At 42.5% G+C, this 24886-nt stretch overlaps 1 protein-coding gene across 1 annotated transcript in view; it reads left to right on the forward strand.

The window, feature by feature from the left end:
- The window catches only part of Scp2 (Sarcoplasmic calcium-binding protein 2), a 225486-nt gene extending 207323 nt beyond the window's left edge, over nt 1-18163 (forward strand). Inside the window, exon 7 of the mRNA XM_065225372.1 lies at nt 16221-18163. Coding sequence (XP_065081444.1) covers nt 16221-16331 — 111 coding nt within the window. The 3' untranslated portion in view covers nt 16332-18163. The remainder of the gene's footprint in view (nt 1-16220) is intronic.
- The last annotated feature ends 6723 nt before the right edge of the window (nt 18164-24886 follow it).

A 24886-nucleotide genomic window follows, 5' to 3' on the forward strand; every position in this document is an offset into this window, starting at 1 on the left:
TTTGTCAACCGACGATGTTGAAGTTATCCGACTGGTTTCAAAGAACAAAGACGTCAGGACCATGTCTTTCATTTCTTTCAAAGTCGGTATCTCAGCAGATTTGACGTCGAAAGCACTCGTCCTCTACATGGCAGCCTCAAGGATTGTTACAAATAAACATACCGCAAACAACTCCAAAGTCCGCCAATTCCAGTCATCAATCATCTATGACGGAGTGATATTGCCGGGTCAGGAACTTGAACCTCAACACCGCATTTTTATCAACCGATTACCGGGACGCTCACATGCCACTAGCATTTTGGAAGCCCCTGATCCCCTCATCACAGTCGAGCCTCTCCCGCCATCGACCTGCAGTCGTCCCGGTCATATGTTTGAGTCCGGAAACGGGGTCTTCCAAAATCCAACCGCAGGCAAGTATGATCGCTTTCTGAATAATTCCGTCCCTGAAACGAACGCCTGCCATATGTGTTATGGAAGCTCATCCATCACAGTCGAGTTATTTCTGCCAGCGACCTCCAGCCGTCCTTGTCCTGTGTTTGGATTTGATGAAGGGGTCTTCCAAAACCCTATCTCAGGCAGGCAAGTACGACATTATTTCGAACAATCCACTTCCTGAAATGTATTATGCCTACAGCCGATCATTTCCGATAAAAGCACAACCTGCTTTATTCAACTCGACACTCGGACGCACACTTGCAACTTGCCTTGTGGAAGCCCCTGATCCTATCATAGCAGTCGAGCCTATGCAGCCAGCGTTCAACAGTCGTCCCAGCCCTGCGTTTGAGTTAGGATAGGGGGTTTTCCAAACTCCAACTGTAGGCAAGTATAATCAGCAAGCAACAACTGCTCTGTCTGAAAAATTCTTGGTTTCCAGAGTTCTATTGTATATGTCTGCTCCTCGACAATTGTGGTCTGAAGATAACATTAACAGTAGCCCCACCATACAAGAAGCCGAGACGCTCCACAGAAAATTCACCGGAAGAAGCATCCAGATCCTCTGATCTAGTCCTGCCGAAGAATGACGACTTACACCATTATGATGAATCAACTTCTGTTTGTTTACTGGGACGCACTGCCGTTGGCATTATGAAAGCCCCCGAGCCCCCCGCCACAGTCGAGCCATTCCCGCCAGCGACCTGCAGCCGTCCCGGCCCTGTGTGCGGGCCTGGTGAAGGGGTCTTCCAACCACTCGTTTACGGCAAGTATGAACTCGTTCATGTGAATTCAACTGTTGATCCGCCACTTGGTTTCAGTTCATCTTCGCTTATGGCCACCACTTCGAGCCTTTCTACGCCAGGTGATCTTTCGCTGCCTGATAGTTCACCGTTCTCTCGTTCGGATCCTGGACAAGTTACCATTGACACGGCTTGCACCGAACCCTCTAGCGGTTTACGAGTCTACTATCAGAACACCAGGGGGCTCATGACTAAATTGGACGATGTTTATCTGGCTGCGCTTGACGGGGAATATGACGTTTATGTATTCACGGAAACTTGGCTCGATGGGAGGATCAATTCAGTGCAACTGTTTGGTGACTCTTTTACTGTCTACAGATTAGACCGTAATTCATCCAACAGCATTCGTACTCGCGGTGGTGGTGTCCTCATCGCTGTTTCCAACGCATTCGCCTCCTGCGTAATCTCCAACGAACCATCATCTTATAAGGTCAGCCTCACTTTGCGGAACATCCTCATTGGAGCGGTGTATATTCCCCCTGAACGTCGACATGACTGCACCACAATGCAGCTTCATCTGGATGCTACAGAATTTGCATCGTCCATGGCTGATATAACGAATGTGCTTCTTCTGCTTGGTGATTCAAATCAGCCTGGGCTTAGCTGGTCACCCTCAGGTCAGGGTTATGCGTTTCCAGATCCGATTGCATCTTCAACTACTCCTGCCAGCCGCTTGCTTGTTGACGGCACGGCTTTTCATGGACTGAGCCAGATAAACCTTGTTCCCAATTTCCAGTCTCGTTTTCTTGACTTGGTTTTTGTTAGCGAAAGTGCACTTCTGGACTGTGTCGTCGCTGAAGCGCCTGATGTCATCGTTCCTCTTGACAATTTCTACCCTGCTTTGGATATATCTATCGCGAACGGATCTCAAATTCGTTTTGTATGAAACCATGACTGCCACTCGGCTCAATTTCCGGAAGACCGATTTCCGTTTGCTGAGGCGTTCCTTGTCCCGGATCAACTGGAACGTGTTGAATTTTGAATTACCTTGATATCGATACAGCAGCCGCTCGCTATAATAGTCTTTTGCGCGACTGTGTTTGTGCTTCAGTACCGAAGTGCCAACCTCCAAGAAAACCGTCTTGGTCTAACGCTACTCTCCGCAACCTGAAACGAGTGCGATCTAGAGCTCTCCGTGCTCTAACTCATCGACGATGTACCCTTACCAAGCGAAATTGTTCAATTGCTAGCAATGATTATCGCCACTACAACAAGCTTCTTTACAAGAGGTATGTAATTCGTACTCAACATAATCTGCAATGCCACCCCAATCTTGTCGTTCGAGGCTATGCCGACTGTTTAGAACTACAAAACCTTCTTGAAATCATTAATGATTGGTGTGAACGCAATTTTATGGTCCTGTGCGTCTCAAAGTGCTGCGTAATTAGTTTCCGTCGAACTAGAACTGCCGTTTTGTTTGATTATAACGTTGCTGGGACTACAGTTCAACGTGACGATCACGTTAAAGACCTCGGTGTCATGTTGGATGAAAAGCTCACATACACTCGCCACTTCTCAACCACGATCGACAAAGCTAATCGACAGCTTGGATTCATGTTCAAGATATCTAAGGAATTTCGTGATCCTCTGTGTTTTAAAGCCCTTTACTGTTCATTGGTACGCTCACTACTGGAATTCGCGAGTGTAGTTTGGAATCCCTACCAAGCTGTATGGAGTGGACGATTCGAAGCTGTTCAACGCAAATTCGTCAGATACGCACTGCGCTATCTTCCATGGAGTGACCCGCTGAATTTACCACCGTATGCTGACCGCTGTCGTTTACTGGGTTTGGATACTCTTGCTAAGCGACGAAACATATCGCAGGTCGTCTTCGTTGCTAAAGTTTTACTCGCAGAATATGATGTTCCTGAGTTACTGGCCAAAATTAATCTGTATGCTCCTGCCCGAACACTCCGTCCGAGAACCTTGCTACATGAAGTAGTGCATGCAACCAACTATGCTGCAAACAGTTGCTTTATCGCCATGATTCATCAATTCAACGAAGCCTCTGACCTATTTGACTTTGACATCAATGCCTCCAGGTTTCGTCATCGTTTGCTGTCGGCCAATTTTTAATTTTTTATGAGTGACTACATTTAGATTTAAGTGTTTCATTGAGACTATCAAGTCAGATGGACTATAATAATAATAAATAAATAAATCCAAATTCTAACTTTTTCCAGTTACGAGATAATGGATCTATGTCTTGGACAAAGTTGCAGAGCAGTTGATTTTATGAACATTTGCTAAAGGCACCGAATTTGTGCATCTTAGCTCTAAAGAGCTGTAATTGATTTTCTTTTAAGACTACCTTAATATTGGTTTTTTGAGTTAATTAGTGCTTTTTATCAAATTGTTGGCATCATTAAAATACACAACTTTGCTAATACACCAATGCTTTGTATTGACATTCACAGCCCATCAAGCGTTTTTATGACGTCATATACAACGGCTCGAAAGAAGGTGGGTGGGCCTTGGTGGGGTCTAAAACTGGTTGTTTTTTGAAGATTACCTCCTCGGTTCATCGAGTATTGATACATGGAGCCGAAATCATAAGACAAGCTGTGCTTCCTATTGGAACCTTATCCGAAGAGCCACAGGAATGCCGTCATAAAGATATTCGGAGTTATCGTGAACATCGATCTCGTTAGATTTCAAGGTTGATATGAAAAACATAATTTCTTAAAAGATCAGTTTTTTTTTCTTTTCATTTTCTTAATAGGATTGCTTCAAATACTCATATTTTAAAACGACTACTTTCAACTTCAGACCCATTGATTTCATTGATGTGAAAACCGGACTATAAGATTAAAATAAAATTAATCGGATCGGCCAAAAAATGATTTTAAATCCAGATAATCAACTTTATAGTGTTGATTCAGGAGACAGAAGTGATTTTAATGATATAAGTTTAAACGATTGATACATTTATCTGCATAAAAGATGAATGAAGCTTATAAGCTTGTTTTTAACGCCTTTTGTTCAATTAATGGTTTTACTCTTTTAAACATATAAAAAACATTCATGTTTGCAATTGTTTCACCTCATTTCAAAGAGGTACAGTGTGGACCCAACTGTGGAAATAAATCGGTCTTTTTCATTATCCTCTGCATTTCAAATTCATACACTAATTTTCAGATTTTACAGAATATTTATATAATAGTAGTTCTTAGGACGAGACCAGATAGTCAGGTGAAAAATAATTAAATTTTATCATATCACAAATATCACAAAAACGCGTGATGTGCTGTATACCACATTGATGTCAATAAAAAGTATTGATGTATTCAGCAAAGTTGTGTATTTTAATGATGCCAACAATTTCATATGTGATAAATTGATCAGATTTGAAAAAAACTCTATTTAACTTTAAAAACCAATATCAGGGCAGTCTCAAAAGAACATCAATTATAGCTCTTTAGAACTAAGATGTAGGAATTTGATGTATTTAGCAAATGTTCATAAAATCAACTGTTCTGCAACTTTGTGCAACACATAAATCCATTATCTCGTAACTGGAAAAAGTTAGAATTGGGATGTGTAATACTAGCTTAAAAATTATTCAGGTGTGTGTTTAAAAAACATGCGGGATATCATTTTGAGCAACTTCTTCAAAGACACTCAGTCTCTAAAACGTCGAAAAAGGGTAGAAAATATTTTTGACCGTCTTTATTCAGATTTGTGCCACTGTGCAGCGCACGGAAAACAGATCAAGGAAAAAAAATACGTTTGAATTCATCCAATGTTTCAATCAATACACCGAAATTCACCCCGACGGTTAATTTGAAGTGAAAACATAAATTGAACGAAATTCAATGTACAAAGTGCTCAGGAGTTCTTAAAAATTTCAGAAATTATATCGAAGACCTACAACTGATTAGAAACTGAAATAGAGTTCTTCACATATTCACTCATCATATCAAATTGATCAGGAGTTCTTCCAAATTATCAGAGATGATATCGAAGACCTACAAATAATAGAAAAATAGAAATCAAGTTCTCCATATTTTTCCTTATCATATCAAATTGATGACACATTCTTCTGAAGATCTTTGGAACGTGAGAATGTATTTAAAAACATAAGGATGATCAAGAATCATTTCAAATAATCCAACATTGAAACTAAATCCATTGAATATTCTCTCATCATATCAGGTTGATCAGAAATTCTTCCGAACCATCATACATTATATTGAATATCTACGACTGATCGGAAATTTAAATCAAGTTCTCCATACATTCCTTCAATCTAAATCAAATTGATAGAAATACTTCTGAAGATCTTCGGTCAGTTAGAATGTGTTTTCAAAATATAGAGTTGATCAGGCATCATGTCGAAGATCTTTAAATCATCAGAACATGAAATTAAATCCTTTGAATATTCTCTCAATATCAGGTTGATCAGAAATTCTTCCGAATTATCAGAAATTATATCGAAGACCTTCGAATAATAAGAATTTTAAATCGTGTTCTGCTCGATGCTCTGCTACTGCTACTAGAACGCCTCCACCGGAAGCCTTGCGGATGTTTAGAGGACTGATAATAAATCAGTAGTCCATGTACAGGGATGCGTGAATCAGCAGACGGTGATCTTGAAGGGAGCTGGTAAACGGCTGGACAATGTGTACTATTGATACTTCGCGTATCTGCAGGTATAAAGTAGACCTCACTAGCGGTCCTTAGCCTCTAAACGGTTTTCCCTATGGTTACTCGCATCCCAGCCGGCACCGCGTGGAGGTAGGGATATGACCCGAGCAAAGTCTGAGATCAAATTGAAATCTAAATTTGATGTTGTGATTTCGCTGATAATGATTAGTCAGGTTGCTGTCGTTTTGGTCGTTTTAACGGTTAAAATATCAAAATTGAGAGCAATAAAATCTTCCTGTGACATCACATAGAAAACTATTTCTGCTATCAGTGAGAGCAAACTGAAAACTAAATTTGATATCCATTTTTTTCCTGTTGATAAAAAAACAAGCAGGGGAATTTACGTATTCTCGGCAACCTGAGCAGCGACCTTCTTTCTATAGCCTTTTTCTCTAAGGAATGCACACATATGCAGTATTGGTTTGTTTACAATCTCTTGCTGCCAGCTGCCCGAGCAAAGTCCAGCATCAAAATGACAGCAAATTGAAATTAAGTTTTGATACAACATCAAACTGAAATCATAATTTGATTTCAGTTTACACATTGCCGAATTTGATACCAAATTTAGATTCATTTTGCTGTACATTTGCTCTTTAAAAATATGTTGTTACGGGTTTGTTTACATTGCCTTAGCATAACATCAAATTGAATACTTGTTTTGTTATCAACAGGAAAAATTAATAGCAAATTTGGTTTTCAGTTTGCTCTCACTGATAGCAGAAATAGTTTTCTATGTGAAGTCACAGGAAGATATGTTTGCTCTCAATTTTGATATTTTAACCGTTAAAACGACCAAAACGACAACAACCTGAGTAATCATTATCAGCGAAATCACAACATCAAATTTAGATTTCAATTTGATCTCAGACTTTGCTCGGGTGCTCTAACAATTTCAGTCGAAAGAATTGTCAAAAACTGTTTTGAAACGCTTTTACAAAGCTCCAATCTTCTCTAGTGAGAGCGAGTATTGTCGGCAACCAGTTCCATTTGAACTGCATGTAAATCTGCTGTTCTATTATCGGCAACTCGAAATCAGCTAGAATTTGTAGAGCGTGTGTTTCATTTCAAGAAAACCCTGCTATATTGCTTTTTCTCAGTGGAAAAATATAGTCAAATTGAAGCTGAAAGCATAAAGAATCGTTTGCATGCATTCAGCGAAGCGTTTTCGTAAGAAAATCTAGTGAAAATAGTGTTTCAATTTGGGTTGCCGAAAATAGTCTGGCATGCCGAAGCCGTCATTTTCCCTATTCAATTTGATGTTATGCTAAGGCAATGAAAACAACCCCACTACAACATATTTTTGAAGAGCAAATGTACAGCAAAATGAAAACAAAATTTGGTATCAAATTTATGAATTGCGAAACTGAAATCAAATTATGATTTCAGTTTGATGTTGATATCAAAACTTGATTTAAATTTGCTGTAATTTTGATGCTGGACTTTGCTTTGGGAGTTACTCATATCCCTACCTCCACGCGGTGCCGGCTGGGGTACGAGTAACCATAGGGAAAATCGTTTAACCAACCCCGGTGGGATCTTGGTCGTATGCTAACAGGGAAGGGGAGGATTCCTCTCTCCGGAGAGTGCAGTCTTCGAGCGTCTGTTCATCATGGAGGTGTGGCTCAAAACGGCGTCTGTTTTCCATGTTAGGAGCGGCTGATCAACGTCCTGGTGCCAGCGTGGGACTCTAAACACTGCTGTGCACGATGGTCCCCCGGCAGGACAATGGGGGTTGGTGCAGGCCTAAAGACCAGCCGTAAAAAACAAAATTACAGGAAGCAAGCAATGTAAATACGGACCGGAACAATCGGCATAGACCTAAGTAACGGAAACGGACTAACGATTGGAAACTCGGAACATGGAACTGCAAGTCTGCCAATTTCTTGGGAAGTCACCGCATTCTTTCCGATTTATTGAGGGTCTTCAATGTCGCGTGCACAGCCCTCACTTAACTAGAGACGATGACGATAAAAACGATTTTTACGCGCAGCTGGAACGGGAATACGACAGCTGCCCAAGCCATGACGTCGAAATTGTCATCGGAGATCTTAACGCTCAGGTCGGTCAGGAGGAGGAATTCAGATCGGTTATAGGAAAATTCAGCGCTCACCAGCTAACGAACGCCAACGACCTTAGACTCATCGATTTCGCCGCCTCTAAGAACATGGCCATACGTAGTACCTACTTCCAGCATAGCCTCCCACATCGGTACACCTGGAGATCACCGCAGCAGACAGAATCGCAAATCGACCACGTTTTGATCAACGGAAAGCACTTCTCGGACATTATCGACGTCAGGACCTATCGCGGCGCAAATATCGATTCAGACCACTACCTTCTAATGGTCAAGGTGCACCAAAAACTTTCCGTTGCCAACAACATTCGGTACCGACGCCCGCCACGGTACAATCTGGAGCGACAGAAGCTGCCCGAAGTCGCAACTGAGTACGTGCAATGCCTCGACGCAGCGTTGCCGGATAAGGGAGAGCTCACCGAAGCTTCTCTTGAGGACTGCTGGAGCAACGTGTAAGCAGCCATTAACAGCGCTGCTGAAGGCGCCGTTGGGCTCGTGGAGCGGAATCGACGGAACGATTGGATCGACAAAAAATGTCTGACGGTTTTGGACGAGACGAACGCAGTGCGAGCGGTGATGCTGCAGCAAGGAACCCGTCATAATGTGGAGCGATATAAACAGAAGTGAAGACAGCAAACCCATATTTTCCGGGATAAGAAGCGTCGCCAAGAAACAAGAAACTCAACGCAGTGAAGCTATGGATGCTATCCGACAGCTTAAGAACAACAAAGCAGCTGGAAATGATGGTATCGGAGCGGAACTTATCAAAATGTGCCCAGATAAGTTGGCCACTTGTCTGCACCGGAGGAGTGGGAAGAGGGAGTAATATGCCCAATATATAAAAAGGTGATAAACTAGAATGTGAGATCTATCGAGCGATCACTATTCTTAACGCGGCCTACAAAGTGCTTTCCCAGATCATCTTTCGCCGTTTATCGCCGCTAGCAAGCAGATTTGTGGGAAGTTATCAAGCCGGTTAGTTTGGGATGATGTAAAAGTATCATATTCTTTTCATCACCGCTGGCCATTGGCCAGCGGGGCAAACGACTGGGTAATGCGTACCACCAGTACCGCGAGTACTTTAAGGATAAAATAGACCCCATTAGTGGTCCATTAGCCTCTTACCCAGTAACTCCTATCCCTACCTCCTCGTGGTGTCTCCTGGGATATGAGCAACCTTAGCGAAGATCGGGTAACCAACCCCGGTGGGAGCTTTGGTCATATGCTGACAGGGAAGGGGGCCCCTAGCGGGTTCGGCCTACACGGCCTGAGCGTCTGTTCACCATGGAGGTGCGGCTCAAACAGCGTCTGACTGGCATCCAGCGGCTGAATAAGAAATGCTGTATTGTGTCAGCTAAATCTAAGATGGCAGCCCCATCTACACAATAACTGAGCGTCTGTCCACCATGGAGGTGCGGCTCAAACAGCGTCTGCCTGGCATCCAGCGGCTGAAACAAGAAATGCTTATCCCCGAAAGCTATACCCAAGATGGCAGCCCCATCACGGCGGATAGGAGACCTTAGGCTAACTACCTACTGTCCCCGAAACTTTACAACTGTTACAGAAACCAATAGAGAAAGATCACGGACTGATATTACGGCAACGACTTTTAGCGCAAAACAACGGACAAGAATTGGAACATGGAATGTACTAACGCTAGCCCAACAGGGGAAGCTGGCACAACTCGCCAGCGAGGCTCGACGCATGAAGCTCGAAATCCTGGGACTAAGCGAAGTCCGTTGGCCAAACTTTGGAGAACACAAGCTGCCGTCGGGACAGGTACTACTCTATTCTGGTATTCGAGGTGAAAACGCTCCCCGCCACCGTGGAGTTGGTTTCCTGCTTAGCGCCCAAGCAAATGCGGCGCTCATCAAGTGGGAACCTATCAATGAGAGGATAATCGTTGCCAGATTCAGAACGCGGGTTCGTAACCTAACCATAATCCAATGTTATGCGCCAACCGATGCTGCCGAGTTACAGGACAAAGAGAACTTTTACAGTCAACTGAATGCAGTCGTGGATAAAATTCCGAGAGGTGACATCAAGATCTACATCGGCGACTTCAATGCGAAGATCGGCTCCGACAACACGGATTATGAGCGTGTCATGGGGCGCCATGGTCTTGGCGAAATGAGCGAAAACGGTGAGCTGTTGGCAGAGTTTTGTGGCAATAACGACATGGTGATCGGGGGTTCGCTCTTCCCCCATCGACCAGTGCACAAAGTCACGTGGGTTTCCCGTGATGGACATACCGAAAATCAAATCGACCACATCTGCATCAGCCGAAAATGGAGAAGGAGCCTTCTTGACGTTCGGAACAAACGCAGTGCCGACATCGCGTCTGACCACCATCTCCTCGTTGGAGAGATCCGCCTTCGTATCGCGCGGGTCCAGCGGCGGGAGGAGCGGCTCGGACGGCGATTCAACACACGCCGATTGGAACATCCAGCAGTAAAAAGGTCATTCGTCGAGGAACTGGAGACCAGAGCTGCGGATATTCCTGATGGTGGCAGCGTAGAAGAGCAATGGACGGCGATCAAGGATGCCTTTACTGAAACGAGTGAAAACAACCTGGGCGAGCTGCGCGCTCAGAGAAAGGAGTGGATCACGGATGACACCTGGAGGAAGATAGAGGAGCGGAGAAATGCAAAAGCCGCGATAGAGCGGGCGAGAACCAGAGGAGCGAAGAACCAGGCCCGCCAACTGTATTCGGCTCTCGAGAAGGAAGTGAAGCGCTCGTGTAGGCGGGATAAGCGAGCGTGGGTGGACTCCCTAGCCGATGAAGGTGAGAAAGCCGCAGCAACAGGCGATATCCGTCTCCTCTACGATATCTCACGACGCCTGAGTGGAGCAAGGATGAATCCTAGGATGCCAGTGAAGGACGCGACTGGTCAGTTGCTCACCGACCCCACTGATCAGCTGAAACGCTGGTTTGAACACTTCGAACAGCTTCTACAAGTTTCGTCGGTCAACCAGCCATCAACATCTCGGCATGAACCGCCAAGAGTGCGACGCATCACTCGCGTCAATTCTGAGGCGCCATCCCTACCGGAGATCGAAGCTGCTATCCGAACCATGAAATCCAACAAGGCTCCCGGGGTCGATCGCATATCAGCAGAGATGCTCAAAGCTGACCCCATGCTATCTGCACAAATGTTGCATCAACTATTCTGCAATATCTGGGACACCGCGACTTTTCCGGCTGACTGGATGCAGGGCGTCTTAGTGAAGGTCCCAAAGAAGGGGGACCCAACTGTATGCGATAACTGGCGTGGCATTATGTTACTGTGTTGTGTTCTCAAAGTTCTATGCAAAGTTATCCTCAACCGGATACAGGAGAAGATCGACGCGACTCTCCGACGGCAGCAGGCGGGATTCCGTGCTAGAAGATCCTGTGTGGACCATATTGTCTCGCTCCGCATAATCTTGGAGCAGGTCAACGAATTCCAAGAGTCCCTTTACTTGGTTTTCATTGACTACGAAAAAGCTTTCGACCGACTCAACCACGAAAACCTGTGGGGCGCCCTAAGGCGCAAGGGAGTTCCGGATAAAATCGTCAACCTCATCGAAGCTCAGTATGAGGCTTTCACGTGCAGGGTGCTGCACAACGGAGCCCTATCTGACCCTATTCGGGTAGTCGCTGGAGTGAGGCAAGGATGTATTCTATCACCGCTACTGTTCCTCATCGTAATCGACGAGATAATGGTTGGTGCGATCGACCGTGTGCCGAACCGTGGGTTGCTCTGGCAGCCTATTACAATGGAGCATCTAAACGACCTAGATTTGGCGGATGACGTTGCTTTAGTATCACAACGGCGTTCTGACATGCAGAGTAAGCTCGACGATCTCGCCGAACGCTCCTCAGCGGCAGGTCTCAACATCAACGTCAGCAAGACTAAATCGTTGGATATCAACACGGGAAATCCATCCAATTTTACGGTAGCTGGTCAGGAAGTGGAGAAGGTTGAAAGTTTCCAATATCTTGGCAGCCAGATAGCGTCGGACGGCGGAACCAAGAGTGACATAGGTGCACGGATCAAGAAGGCAAGGGCTGCTTTTGCGAGTTTACGAAACATCTGGAAGTCAAATCAGATTAGTCTCCTCACGAAGATCCGAATTTTCAACTCTAACGTGAAATCTGTACTGCTGTACGCTAGCGAAACATGGTGCGTATCAGCGGAGATCACACAGAAGCTGCAGGTGTTCATCAACCGATGCCTGCGGTATATAATTCGTGCTTGGTGGCCTCACAACTGGATTTCGAATGCCGAGCTCCATCGACGGTGTCACCAGAAGCCGATATCGACAGAAATTCGGGAACGTAAGTGGAGGTGGGTTGGCCACACTCTACGGAAGAGCGGAAATGAAATCTGCAAACAAGCGCTGGATTGGAATCCAGCCGGACATCGCAGCAGAGGCAGACCCAGGGGCTCATGGCGGCGAAGCCTAAACAAGGAGATTAAGCAAGTCGACCGGAATTTGACCTGGGCCCAGGTCAAGGCGAAAGCAAACAATCGCCCAGGATGGAGATCTTTCACGTTGGCCCTTTGCGCCAGGGATGGCGCTCAGGACACTTAAGTAAGTAAGTAAGTATCAAGCCGGTTTTGTGGACGGGCGATCGACAACGGACCAGATCTTTACATTACGGCAGATCCTCCAAAAGGGTTGTGAATATCAAGTCCCTAGGCACCACCTATTCATCGATTTCAAGGCCGCTTATGATTCTATTGGCCGTGAAGAGCTATGGAAGATCATGGACGAGAACGGTTTTCCCGGGAAGCTGACCAGACTGATCAGGCCTACGATGGATGGTGTACAATACTGCGTGAAGATATCGAAACTCGCAAAGGACTTCGACAAGGCGATGGTTTTCCTGCCTCCTGTTCAACATTGCGCTAGAAGGTGTTATGAAACTTGCGGGCTTTAACATGCGGGGCACGATCGTCAATAAGTCCGCCAGTTCATCTGCTTCGCTGACGACGTGGACATTGTCGGAAGAACGTTTCAGGCCGTGGTGGAGGAGTACACCGCGCTAAAACGTGAAGCAGAGAAGGTTGGATTAAAGGTGAATACGTCGAAGACAAAGTATCTGTTAGCTGGAAGAACCGAGCGGGATAGGGCTCGCATAAGCAGAAGCGTGACAATCGACGGAGATGAGTTCGAGGTGGTGGATGAATTTGTGTACCTCGGATCATTGGTGACGTCAGATAACAACTGCAGCAGAGAAATTCGTCGGCGTATTATTGCCGGAAGCAAGGTTGCAAAGACTCATTTCAGCTAAAATAATGTTTTTCGGAATAATAAAACCAAAAGATGGTATGATGGCATGTTTTACTTGTAACTTACAAGAAGAGGTTACAAAGTATGCGTTGGAAACATAAAACCTGTAAATTTTGCTTTCTATGAGTCACAATCAGCGATTTGCTGATCGCTGAGTGAGTGAGTGAGTGAGTGAGTGAGTTTGTGAAAAATCGCTGACTGTGACTCTCATGAAGTGAAATAAACAGGTTTAATATGTCAAACACATTCTTTGCAACCTCTTCTTGTATCCTACCAATTCAAAATTTGATCATGGCATCTAATTATTTCATAATGTAGAAAAACATTGTTTTAGCTGAAATGAGTCTTTGCAACCTTGGCCGGAAGTCGTGCTTACTACGGACTCCACAAGAACCTGAGGTCGGGTAAACTTCACCTCCGTACTAAATGTACAATGTACAAGACGCTGATAAGACCGGTAGTTCCCTACGGGCACGAGACGTGGACGATGCTCGAGGAGAACCTGACCTAGCACTGGGTGTTTTCGAACGACGAGTGCTTAGGACCATCTTTGGCGGGTTATGGAGGCGAAGGATGAACAACGAGCTGGCGCAACTATATGGTGAACCCTGTATCCAGAAAGTTGCGGAACCTGGACGGGTACGATGGGCGGGACACGTTTTAAGAATGCCGGACAACAATCCCGCAAAAATGGTGTTTGCCTCGAATCCGGCCGGTACAAGACGATGCACGGCGAACAAGATGGTTAGACCAAGTGGTGCAGGATATTGGAAGTGTGGGACGGTCAAGAAATTGGAGACAAGCAGCCACGGATCGAGTGAATTGGCGTAGCATTGTGATGCAGGTGCAATCCTGAGGGATGTCGGACCAGAATAAGTAAGTAAAGTGATCTGGAAGGGAAGTCCGTATCAGGTCGAGCAACACCATAAGGAAAATAATGCTTGCCGTAGATGGCAGCTTGGAAACCCCTTTCCTGAGCACTAGACTCAAGGCCGGGACGAATATGATGGCGGGAACGATTAGACTGAACAAAACTGGAGCTGGCAGTGGGCGCAACTGAGCTAGGTGGGTCCAGGGCTTTCATACTGCTTAGTGACGTGCGTCCCGGACTGATTAAGGTGACGGTTGGCGAATCATGAAGATGAGTATCGACGTGATAAGTAACGTGTAGTTGACGACTGGAGGCATGTGCAGAAGATTGTTGACTAGAAACGGAGAATCGATCAGGAAGAGTACGTTCTACAAATTGCTGGTACTTGGAAGAGCAGGTTGGAGAACCTCTTCACCAGATACGACAACAGGACCGCTTATGATGCGATTACAGCAGAAGGCAGGACTGTTTCGAACTGAGAAGAGGTCTTCATGATGCTTACTACTGCGCGTCGCGGATCGGCTGGTTCTCTGGGGGTGTGAATTGGCGCTTGAGACGGTTTCCAAAAATTTTAAACCCGATCTACTATCTTTGAAATCCCGGAAGTAGGCCATGTTGATGAAGAAAGTGCTTTTTCATTCATCTCTGTCTTCAACCTGATTTTGAAGGAGATGAAAGTCATTGAGATGACATCTTTCCCGTTGGCCACAAGTCTGATGACTTCCAAATCGTCCGTACCAAGGAACAGTGCGCCTAATGCGCGCACCTGCTCGACGGTGACATCATGAGAAATTCGTGACAAGTATAGCCAGAATTTTTGAGACGGTGCTACTGCTATGTTCGTAGACGAATATCACCCATAAGATTGGAGCACGATTTACATAGCTGCATGTTTTTGGTTACTTCTTCCAGGACTGGTGGAGAGATTCCGCAGCATAGTAAATTAAATCCCGCATTACAAAAGACCTGACAATTGATAACGGGGCCTATGATGTCGGAGGCACAAGAGTGGCACGTGCTGTTCATTTTGAGGCCAACGAGAGTATCAATCAGCGAGCGTAGATTAACCGCCTTTGGGAAAGCAGCCACAAGATGAGTTGCTTGTATGCAACACTTCAGTCAAGAAGACAACGTGAACAGGTGTACATAGCACACAAAGGACTTTGGTCACGTCTTCCTTCGGAAGGGAATTAAAGCCGTTGGTCCCGGCCCATGTGTGTTTGAATGGGTGCGATATCTTACACATGTGTGGAAGCTGCCTTCTGCACATTCGATTGCCATCAATGGATGGCAATCGATGTCCGTCGGTAATTGACACTAGATTGCGGAACAGAGACCAACGTTAAATAAATGAATAACCAGTACATAAAGGATATCGCAAAATAGCACGAACGGTAAACACAAATAATTCTAAACAAGCCGATGATGCCCCAAATTTCACAATCACGCACGATTACAGTTCGAGGAATAAATAATCCGATGTTGCGGATGGAACGGTGGAAATGTGTAAAAAAGCTAGAGCAAACGGTTTTAGCCAAAATAAACAAACCAACATGAGGGAATATATGGAGAACTCCATTAAAATTTCCTATTAGTCGAAGGTCTTCGATATAATTCTGATAATTTGGAAGAATTCCTAATAAACCAAAAAAAAAAAAGAACAAAATCCTTGGCTACGATTGCGCGGATTTATTTTTCGATATTCGCTTTCCTTCACCGGATTTTCGGAACGTTTCCAAGAAAACCACCCAAATCACAGACAAACGGCTCCAAATGTCCGAACGATGGCCTGAACGAGGCTTGTCAAACTCCTCCAGGGCCCCGGTTCAGAGCATATCAAAACAGGTTGCCCCTTACTAATCAATTCCTTAACACACTGCTGCCCTACTAGCTCAAGCCTACACGTGAAAAATCAATTAAAGTTCGTATGACTCTTTCGTACGGTCCGGCGCTTGAACCTTTTCCTGGAGTAGAATATTTTTTTCACCCAGCGGCCTGAACATTTTTTATTGGTCATACTTTGACCAGCTGCACATATAAATTCTGACCATACTTATGCCATTCATCTTTTCAATTTTTCTCTTTGCTCGTCTATATCTTTTTTTTTCCACAGGGAGCCGAGGAGGTCGACCGGGAGCAGTTTGCCGTATTGTGGCGTGAGTACTTTTCATCTGACGATCCCGATGCGCCCGGAAACTTCATCTTTGGTCGAACGACATTTTAACGTGTAGCTAGGATCGAAAACGATGCGTTGATTTTGTTCCCTTTATCTCTTTCAAACTGTTAGTAATACGAGAAAAAAAAAGAAGCTGGGTTAAATATCAATAGAACCAATAACTCAGTCACGAAACCGAGAAATCTGTTTCGATTTTATAGATTTAGAGATTAGTTGCGTTTTACGTTGAATTCTATAACACGAATCGGATTTTTAAAACATGAAAAAAAATCTAGCGGACTAATAAACCGTACCTATCATTCGGGGTGAAGTTTTCCATTGACAAATAGAGACAGAGGAAGCGATTCGGAGGTGATTTGGATTCCTTTCAAAAACATCAATCACGCCCGAGCAAAAGCATTCAGCAGGCAGATGTTGCCCGAGAGTTGGCTGTTATTAAGTGGTGGTACGGATCGTGAATAACGAAATCAAGCGCAGCAGAATGCAGAACAAGAATGTGCCAGAAAAACGGAACTACCTACATACCTACCAGCAGCGCGTTGATTCGGGTCGTTCATTGTTCGTCTGGGGACTTCTTTGGGGCTGACAAAAATAGGATAGGAGAGAGATGTAGCACGCCAGGAGCAAATAGTTTCCTGCTGCGATGGGTACGACCGTGATTATAATAAATGGAAGAGCGTGAAATATGATAAATCGCATTAAAAGCGTCGTCGTCTTTCTTCTCTCAGAGACCTTTCTGATTATGAATGCAGAAGCGTTTTATCTTTCAGTTTCAGTAAAGTTTTTATTTGATCCAGGCAGGGAAATGCATCGGGGATGGTGTGAAGTGCACGAAATTGCATTTTTCCGGTGGGATGTCTTTGTATTTTCTTTTCTATGAAAATAATTTGAATACAGTGGGAGTTTTTTTTTATGATTTCATTCTAGTTGTTTTCCGTATTAAGTGATACTAAAGTAATAGCACACCTATTGCCGTTTTTGCAAAATAAGGGGTTAGTATAAGGCTTCCAAACTTAATATTAGCCATATATCAGCTTTAAATTGCAAAAAGTGCTAGTAGCGGAGAACCGTCCATCGTCCACATTGCAAAAATTGGGCGACTACGGTTCCGCAACGACGTCGCAAGAATGCCGCACGACGACCCAGTGAAAATGGTTCTCGAAAGCGACCCAACAGGAACAAGAAGAAAAGGTGGATACGAAAAATATTGAATTTAATACACAAATACCCACAACAAATTAGGAATACACTAAGATTTTTTTTAAACAGTCCTAAATTTTAATTTTATCAAGACTTAAAGTCTAAGTAGTGGTTTTTGAGTACATGGCACTGAGATAGGCAATTATAACGGAATTAAATGGAAATTATTCAATCCAGTCCCCAACGCTCTTCAGCCTTAAGCTGCGAAATGAAATCATTTTTTCAAGGAATAACTATAAGCCATTCACAACTACAAGTGTTTAAAAAATAGGGGCCATGACCACAATGTTGATCTGGAATTTCTATTTATCAGAGATCGAAATCATCGCAGTTGTGAGAAGAGAATCGTCACTTTTCACCAGTAGGGTAGGATGGTGCAAAACGCACCGTTTAAGTAAAATCGTCAATTTCTAGCGGATTGAAGCTAAAACTAAGGAGATAGTGATGGTGTATGGTTCATTACTATGTTTTCTACGATGATCGAGTGATTTCGAACTACAAAACGATGATTTTTCATGATTTTCAAGGTACTGTTTTTAAATCACTTCCAAAACCATAAATCCGTTACCCGGAAAATGCATCTAAGGAAAAGTTATCGTTGTTTTTCTAAAAGTGGATGGGTTATTCTCAAGGAGTAATCAACTCTGCACACTGTGCCGAAACACAGCATAGCACACTGTTTGGCTTGTTACACGGAGAAAAAATACTACCCAAAATTTGAGTTCTTTTTACTTAATTTTGGCTTCAGCCTCTCACTTGCACTCGTTATTGTTGTCAAAAAAGGAACGAGAGATTCGACCCAACGATATAGTTCAGCCCAATAAGTTACTTTTGAGTAAATTGCATATTCTCAAATTTACGTGAATTAAACTCAATTTTGGGTAGAATATACTTAAGTGTAGGTAATTTTTTTGCTGGTGTTAAATGAAAACTACTATATGCGATTTACTCAAATTTGGGTTATTGGGCTGAACCCCGGAATTGAGGGAAAAGTACTTAATTTTGGGTAGTTTTTCATCTCCGTGTAGGGCACACGTTGACAAGTAGAACACAAAAAAATATAATATAAAATGGCATCACTGTCGAGTGTTGACGTTTTGCCAATCGTTGCTAAGGATGAAAACTTTGTTTACTTCAATCTAACAAAAACTCAGTACATCTAATCTGATTCACAGTTCGTATCTCTGTAGTGACGAAACTGCTCTGAACGGTGACTAAATTGTGCCGGATGCTGAAGAATTTTTTACCTGTTTTCGAGCAGACTTCCGGAAATAATGTCTGTAATGTGCTTCGAAGCCCTTGAAAATAATGCTTTTCATTGCAGTGGATTTCTTACAGGTAGGGGTTCCTGACATAGGTGCGCAACACCTACTACAAAGCCCTAACTGAAACGGGAACGGCCGGAAGAATATCCTGCATCCTGCGATGATCAAATTTGCATTTGGAACGCAGGATAGGGCAGGCTATTCTATGAGAGTTCAGCTACATATACAAGTTTGCTATGTAGAAATGAAAATGAAATGTACATCAGCACGTCCGTACGTCCGTACGTCCACACCGAATAATCAATACAGACATAAAGCTTATCATTGGGTTTTTTTAGCCTGGTTCTAATATCGGTTTTGCCGAGGATCTTCTGGTATGCAATTTTTCTCGTTTTCGTCGGAGTTTTTCCTCAGATATTCTTGCTTGTCATTAAGACCCATTCTACCAAACGTGTAACTCTATGTTACTAGTGAGATGATCAACGTCAGGTCGTGTTTCGCGACTCTCCTAGGCCTATTCTATGAGTCGTGCGATTTGTACGGAGAATCACCTTACTAGTGAGTGACTTTTGTCACCTCACTAGTTTAACTTGTTCATCACAAGAGGCCCCGGTGTTATGGGTAGCCTACCGATCGGTCAACTGTAAGGCCTGAATTTATAAAATTTGACTAGCTGCAGAGTGAATATCTGTGTGCTCAGAGGTTCCCACTTGACAACTCTAAGTATTGACAAACAAGCAGTAGTAATAATTGTGCAACACAGATTTCCGGATTCCAATCCGGCTCATACGAGCATCTAATAGCAAGGATCGCTGTCGATTACATGACCGTTGTTCATCGTCTTTCAAATGATGCTAGTGGCATTTTCTTCCTCCATCGATCAGGCTACGACTTTGTTGTTGCACACCTGCAAGGAATCAGTATTTTAAATAGACATATAGTCATAATCTTGCGGCAGAACGGTCGAGTTTGCTTGAACACCGTATAGGTTTAATAACTACCAGTTTATATTCCACCTCCCGTTCTGAAAATGAAAATTTAACCACAATAACAAATGTCATTATAATTTCAGGGTTGCTAAAATTATGGAATATTGACACCTTAATTGATACACTTTGGCCTACTTCGGGACGTTAGGCATAGCTCTTGGCACAGCTTTCGGCACAGCTAAATTTCTTGGCGCAGATTGTGGTGTGCAGAGTTGAATACCCCTTGGCTGTTCTCCCTTACAGATGATGAAAAAATAAAGCAAAGAGCGAGAGAACTTTGGTCACCCTAATAAACTAATACCACAAACGAATTGTATCCCGGATGGGTAAACTATCCCACAAATGGTTTGGATGATACACCGAATACGTCGTTAAGCTGTCTTTTATGGTTATTTTTATTAGGGCAAGCAAAGCAGTTCTCTCGGAGAAAAGCAACCATGATTATTTTTTCTCATTTTGTAGTGACAGCTGATATTTTCGTTTCCTTTTCGGCAATTGGGTTCTTTAAGGGTATTGAGGTAAATGCATATTCGTAATCTACATTAAAAATGGAACCCTAACCCAAAATTTCATCAATTTTGGTACACTGGAACTATTTTAAACGAGCACCTTATTAGCGCCCCTTGGTGTCACTTTGTATGGGAGCGATCTGTCAGTTTGTTAGTTTAGTGCCAAACAGTGAAGTTATTATTTTGCTTTAAATCCTGATTTAAAAATTAAGATGAAAATATGTGGGTTCAAAAAAAATATCGCTGTGCTCCGAAAACGAAGCTCTTCCAGATGATGTATAAAAACCGATACATTTTTCAAAATTAAAGAACCCAATTGTTTTTTTCGGTGATTATGATTTTTCACTATTCCTGAGAATCAGATTTTCAGGTGTCTTCAGACCAGTGGTGGCACGAGTACTGGGTTTTAACATTTTTTTTCAATAACATTTGATACTTTTCGCAATGACTATATTGAAGACACACAAAAACAAACTGGCAAGCGGAAAAAAATGTCGTGACATTTCTATGCCAGCGACAGAACATTTTCACACAAAGAAGCAGACAAGACCGTATGACATATATTCATGGCATGTAGAATGTTGCTGATTTCTGGCTAATTACTGTATTTATTTGAAGTTTATTGCATGAAATGAAAAGATATGGATAAAGCATAGATGATATAACTGGGTTGTTTAAGCGTATTGAGGTGAATACATATTCGCAATTCAAAATGGAACCTAAATCTGAAATTTCATCGACTTTGGTGCACTGAAACTATTTTAAAAAAGTGCGATTACATGAGCAAAAAACACCTCAGTACACCTTGGTGGGACTTCGTATGGGAGCAAACTGTCATCGAATAAAAAAAATTTAAATCTTGATTTACAAATCAAGATGAATGTCTATGGGATCGACAAAAATATCGTGGTACTCAAAAAACAAAGCTCTTTTAGATTATGTATAAAAATCGGTATGTTTTTCGAAACTAAACAACCTAATTATGCATAAATAAGGGAGTTTATCATTTACTGTCACACGCAAGCTTGCAGCTAAAATTTCACTATTATAAACTGTTTGAAAAAGAATCGGTTGCGATATTTTTCCTATTCTCTATCTCCGCCGTTTGCTTGAAATGTAGTTATGCACAACCACCCGAGTGCTGGTTGTTTTGCTTCCCTCTGGATGATGGTTTTGCAAAAATTGTACGGTTGCCACCTCTGCTTCAGACAGAACCGAGCTCGCGCCTGATATGTGCTCGGGACTGGATTTGCGGTAATATGAGAAAGACTATGAACATTGTATAGGACCATTACAAATAATTCACTATAAGGATTGATGTTAGAATGTGGGGTTGTTGATCCTCAATTGTATCTTTCGTAAAAGCTCATTCGTATCTGCTCGTTCATCCATGCGATTGAAAACTGTTCCTGACTCGTCATTTGGTTGATATCAAATATCAAGTGAGGGTGTATCTGCCATTCCCCGCCATATATGATTCGTTGTTGGTAAATTTCGATCTTCTCATTATTATATGATTTGCCAGACTGTTTTAATATTTTAACGGGAATTAATGGCGTATTTTAAACATTTGCTGGCCATGATAGTGTTTTCCATCCATTTTGATAAGTAAAGACTAGTTTAGCGGTTGTAAGGCCATTTTTGTTATTTTCGATAAAAGGTTGTGTCGGCGTCTCCAAGATAATTTTGATAGCAAACAGGTTAGCCCATTTTATTATTTTATCGGTATGCTGTGCTTTGCTATGTAGTTTTCGTTTCCCAGTGATTTCAGATCATAAATATTTGCGCATTTTACGCCATATATGGATTGCTTTGGCGTTTGAGTTTACAGCCATTAACTTGTTTGACATTTTTCGCGGATATTTTGGCTTATTTCAATGTCTTTTTGATTTTGGGTTTCAGTAAATCATTTTTGAGTTGTCAAGGTCGTTTTGGCCTTACAATGTTTGTATCTGGTTATTTTAAGGTCCTCCATGCCGTCTTTGAGGATTGATTAAGGAAAGACAATGTTCTTAATTTTCTGATTTCCTTTTGTAACAATTTAATAACAATAAATCATTCGTTATTTGTTAGCGACGCGATCGATTAACACGTGCGAAGGAACGCTATCGCTGCTAACAATTATTTTATTAGTCGCGTAAAGAAGTACTCGACCAACTGCAAGTTGGAAACCTTGCTATTTTCAATTTTATTGAAATTCCCGACTCAAAGTTAGTTGCTCTAACCAGAGTGAGAGCCCATACTTATTGAGAGGAGAGAGTCTCAATCAATTTAAATCTTATGTCCAAGAGCCAGTACTCTAACTATTTTGAGAGCCTATTCTATTTGGGGAATGTACAGTTTTTCTTGAACTAGAAACTTACCAAGGAGTTTTCGGATGAAAACAACGATACAGCAGCCTTGAGTATCACTTATGAACTAACTAACTAACGAAAATCTATCCTAAAAATGATCCTTGAGTAGAAAAATTCCCTAATCTAATGTGTTGGTGAAAATGGGACAACATTAAAAAACTAGATTTCTTCCTGCATTGATCACCTTCATTTTCTCCTAATTTACGTAACAAACTTCCACCTCGCAACGCTTTCAAATTCAGGTTAAAAATATAAATGTGGACGTGTTCCTAGATGCTCTTCTGGCATGCGCTTATCTATCGTGCGGCGCATATCCTACAACTCTATTCTAAGCTATACTGACCTGAGCGCGACAGACGCTAAATAAACAACTAGTCTTCTAATCTTTCGTTCCACCTTCTTTGCAAAACGTTATCCTTATACCTGTTTTTACGTAATTTATAGATAGCCTCTAAGTGGTTCTTATGGTAATTTTGGGTGTTACTTTGCCTCAGTGCATTGATGTTAAAACCATTAAATTGATTTATTGGGCTCCAGCTTTTGCGCTTGATTTGTTTGGTTTTTTTTATAGCACGAAATCAAGATTTTTATATTGAGAATGTTTGCTGTAATTTTGCTCGATCCTGATCGAAAATAATGGTTGAGACTTCCGAAGAGGTGGTTCTATGTGAATGCCTTCGTTTCTTAAAACAACCACAGGTTGTATCAAATCGATTCCATTAGAAAGGCTATTTGTTACCGGCTTGAGCAATCGCGTCAACGATGTGAAGCTCATCCTTCACAGTGGTTGCCCCAGCAAAGTCTAGCATCAAAATGACAGCAAATCGAAATCAAAATTTTGATATCAACATCAAACTGAAATCATCATAATTTGATTTCAGTTTACGCGATTGTCAAATTTGATAACAAATTTTCTTTTCATTTTGCTGTGCATTTGCTCTTCAAAAAATAGGTTGTTGAGGAATTGTTTTCATTGCCAAAGTACAATATCTAATTGAATACTCGTTTTGTTATCAACAGGAAAAATATACATCAAAATAAGTTTTCAGATTGCTCTCACTGATAGCAGGATCAGTTTTCAATTTGATGCCACAGAAAGATTTTTTTGCACTCAATTTTGATATTTTAACCGTTCAAACGACCAAAACAGTCATGTAGTCATGACAAGGACGCCAATCCAATTCCATTACTATATTGGTGGATTTGTAAGAGTTGAACAAGTAAACGACCTAGGAGTAATGTTGAACCCTGAGCTTACGTTTGATTTACATCGTTTAATGGTAGATGCGAAAGCAAATCGTCCTCTTGGGTTCATATTAAGAATCTCAATAGAGTTCTCCAACCCGTACTGTACTGCTCACTTGTGTGTCTGGTTCTTGAGACTGCAATTGTTGTTTGGATTCCTTACCAACTCTCGTAGAGCATCATAATAGAACGTATTGAAACATCTTTTATTCGTCGAGCATTGAGGCAGCTTCCTTGGAGAGATCCTCTAAACTTACCTCCGTATGTTGAGAGATGTCGCTTGCTCATGGATACGCTCGAAAGATGGTGAAAAATTCTGCAGGCAACATTTGTAGCGAAGCTTTTGACTGGTTAAATCAACTCCACCCAATTAATCTCTTGCCTAAAGTTTCGTTCGCTAGATAGATTTCAACGATCATAGTTCGTGCTCCGACAAGACGCACACCGTTCATCTTTTGAACAACATGAACTTATCACGAGTATGATCTGCACGTTCACTTTAGTTGAAGACCTGTTTGGGGAACCTGTGGCTCGTTTCCAGAGACGAATTATCGATTCCAGCTACATTTAGCATTTGTTGAAGCTTCTTGTTCATTAAGGATCATCGTCAGATGAATGTATCAAGTAAATAAACCGTTGTTCGTAATGGTTTGTTGTTATGGAAGGCCCTCGGTGGCCTAGTGGTAACTGATTTTGATGAGCAGAAGATTTTGTTTCCTCTGTTCGGGACATAAATCCACGGCGACCAGTGATTTGATCTATTGCAGTATACCTCGTGTCCTTAGTTTAGTGAATGTCGTATTACTTCATCACTATTGAAAAATGAAGAAGTAATTGGTTTTGATATAGTTGTCATTCTTGCCTTCATCGCAAGGAATCGATTCTAACGGAAAGATCCCGTTGTTTATGCCGTTCGGAGTGTTGAAACACCCTCCAAAGGCACGCCCCTTTGTAAGTCAACAAACAACAAGCAACAAAAACAAGCAATGACACCGATAATGACCATGCATCAGAACCCTTAACCACTTTAAACTAGATAAC

Source organism: Ochlerotatus camptorhynchus, unplaced genomic scaffold, assembly GCF_037179485.1.
Source record: "Ochlerotatus camptorhynchus isolate MF236.1 unplaced genomic scaffold, CSIRO-AGI_Acam_v1.1 ptg000228l, whole genome shotgun sequence".
Lineage (NCBI taxonomy): Eukaryota > Metazoa > Arthropoda > Insecta > Diptera > Culicidae > Ochlerotatus > Ochlerotatus camptorhynchus.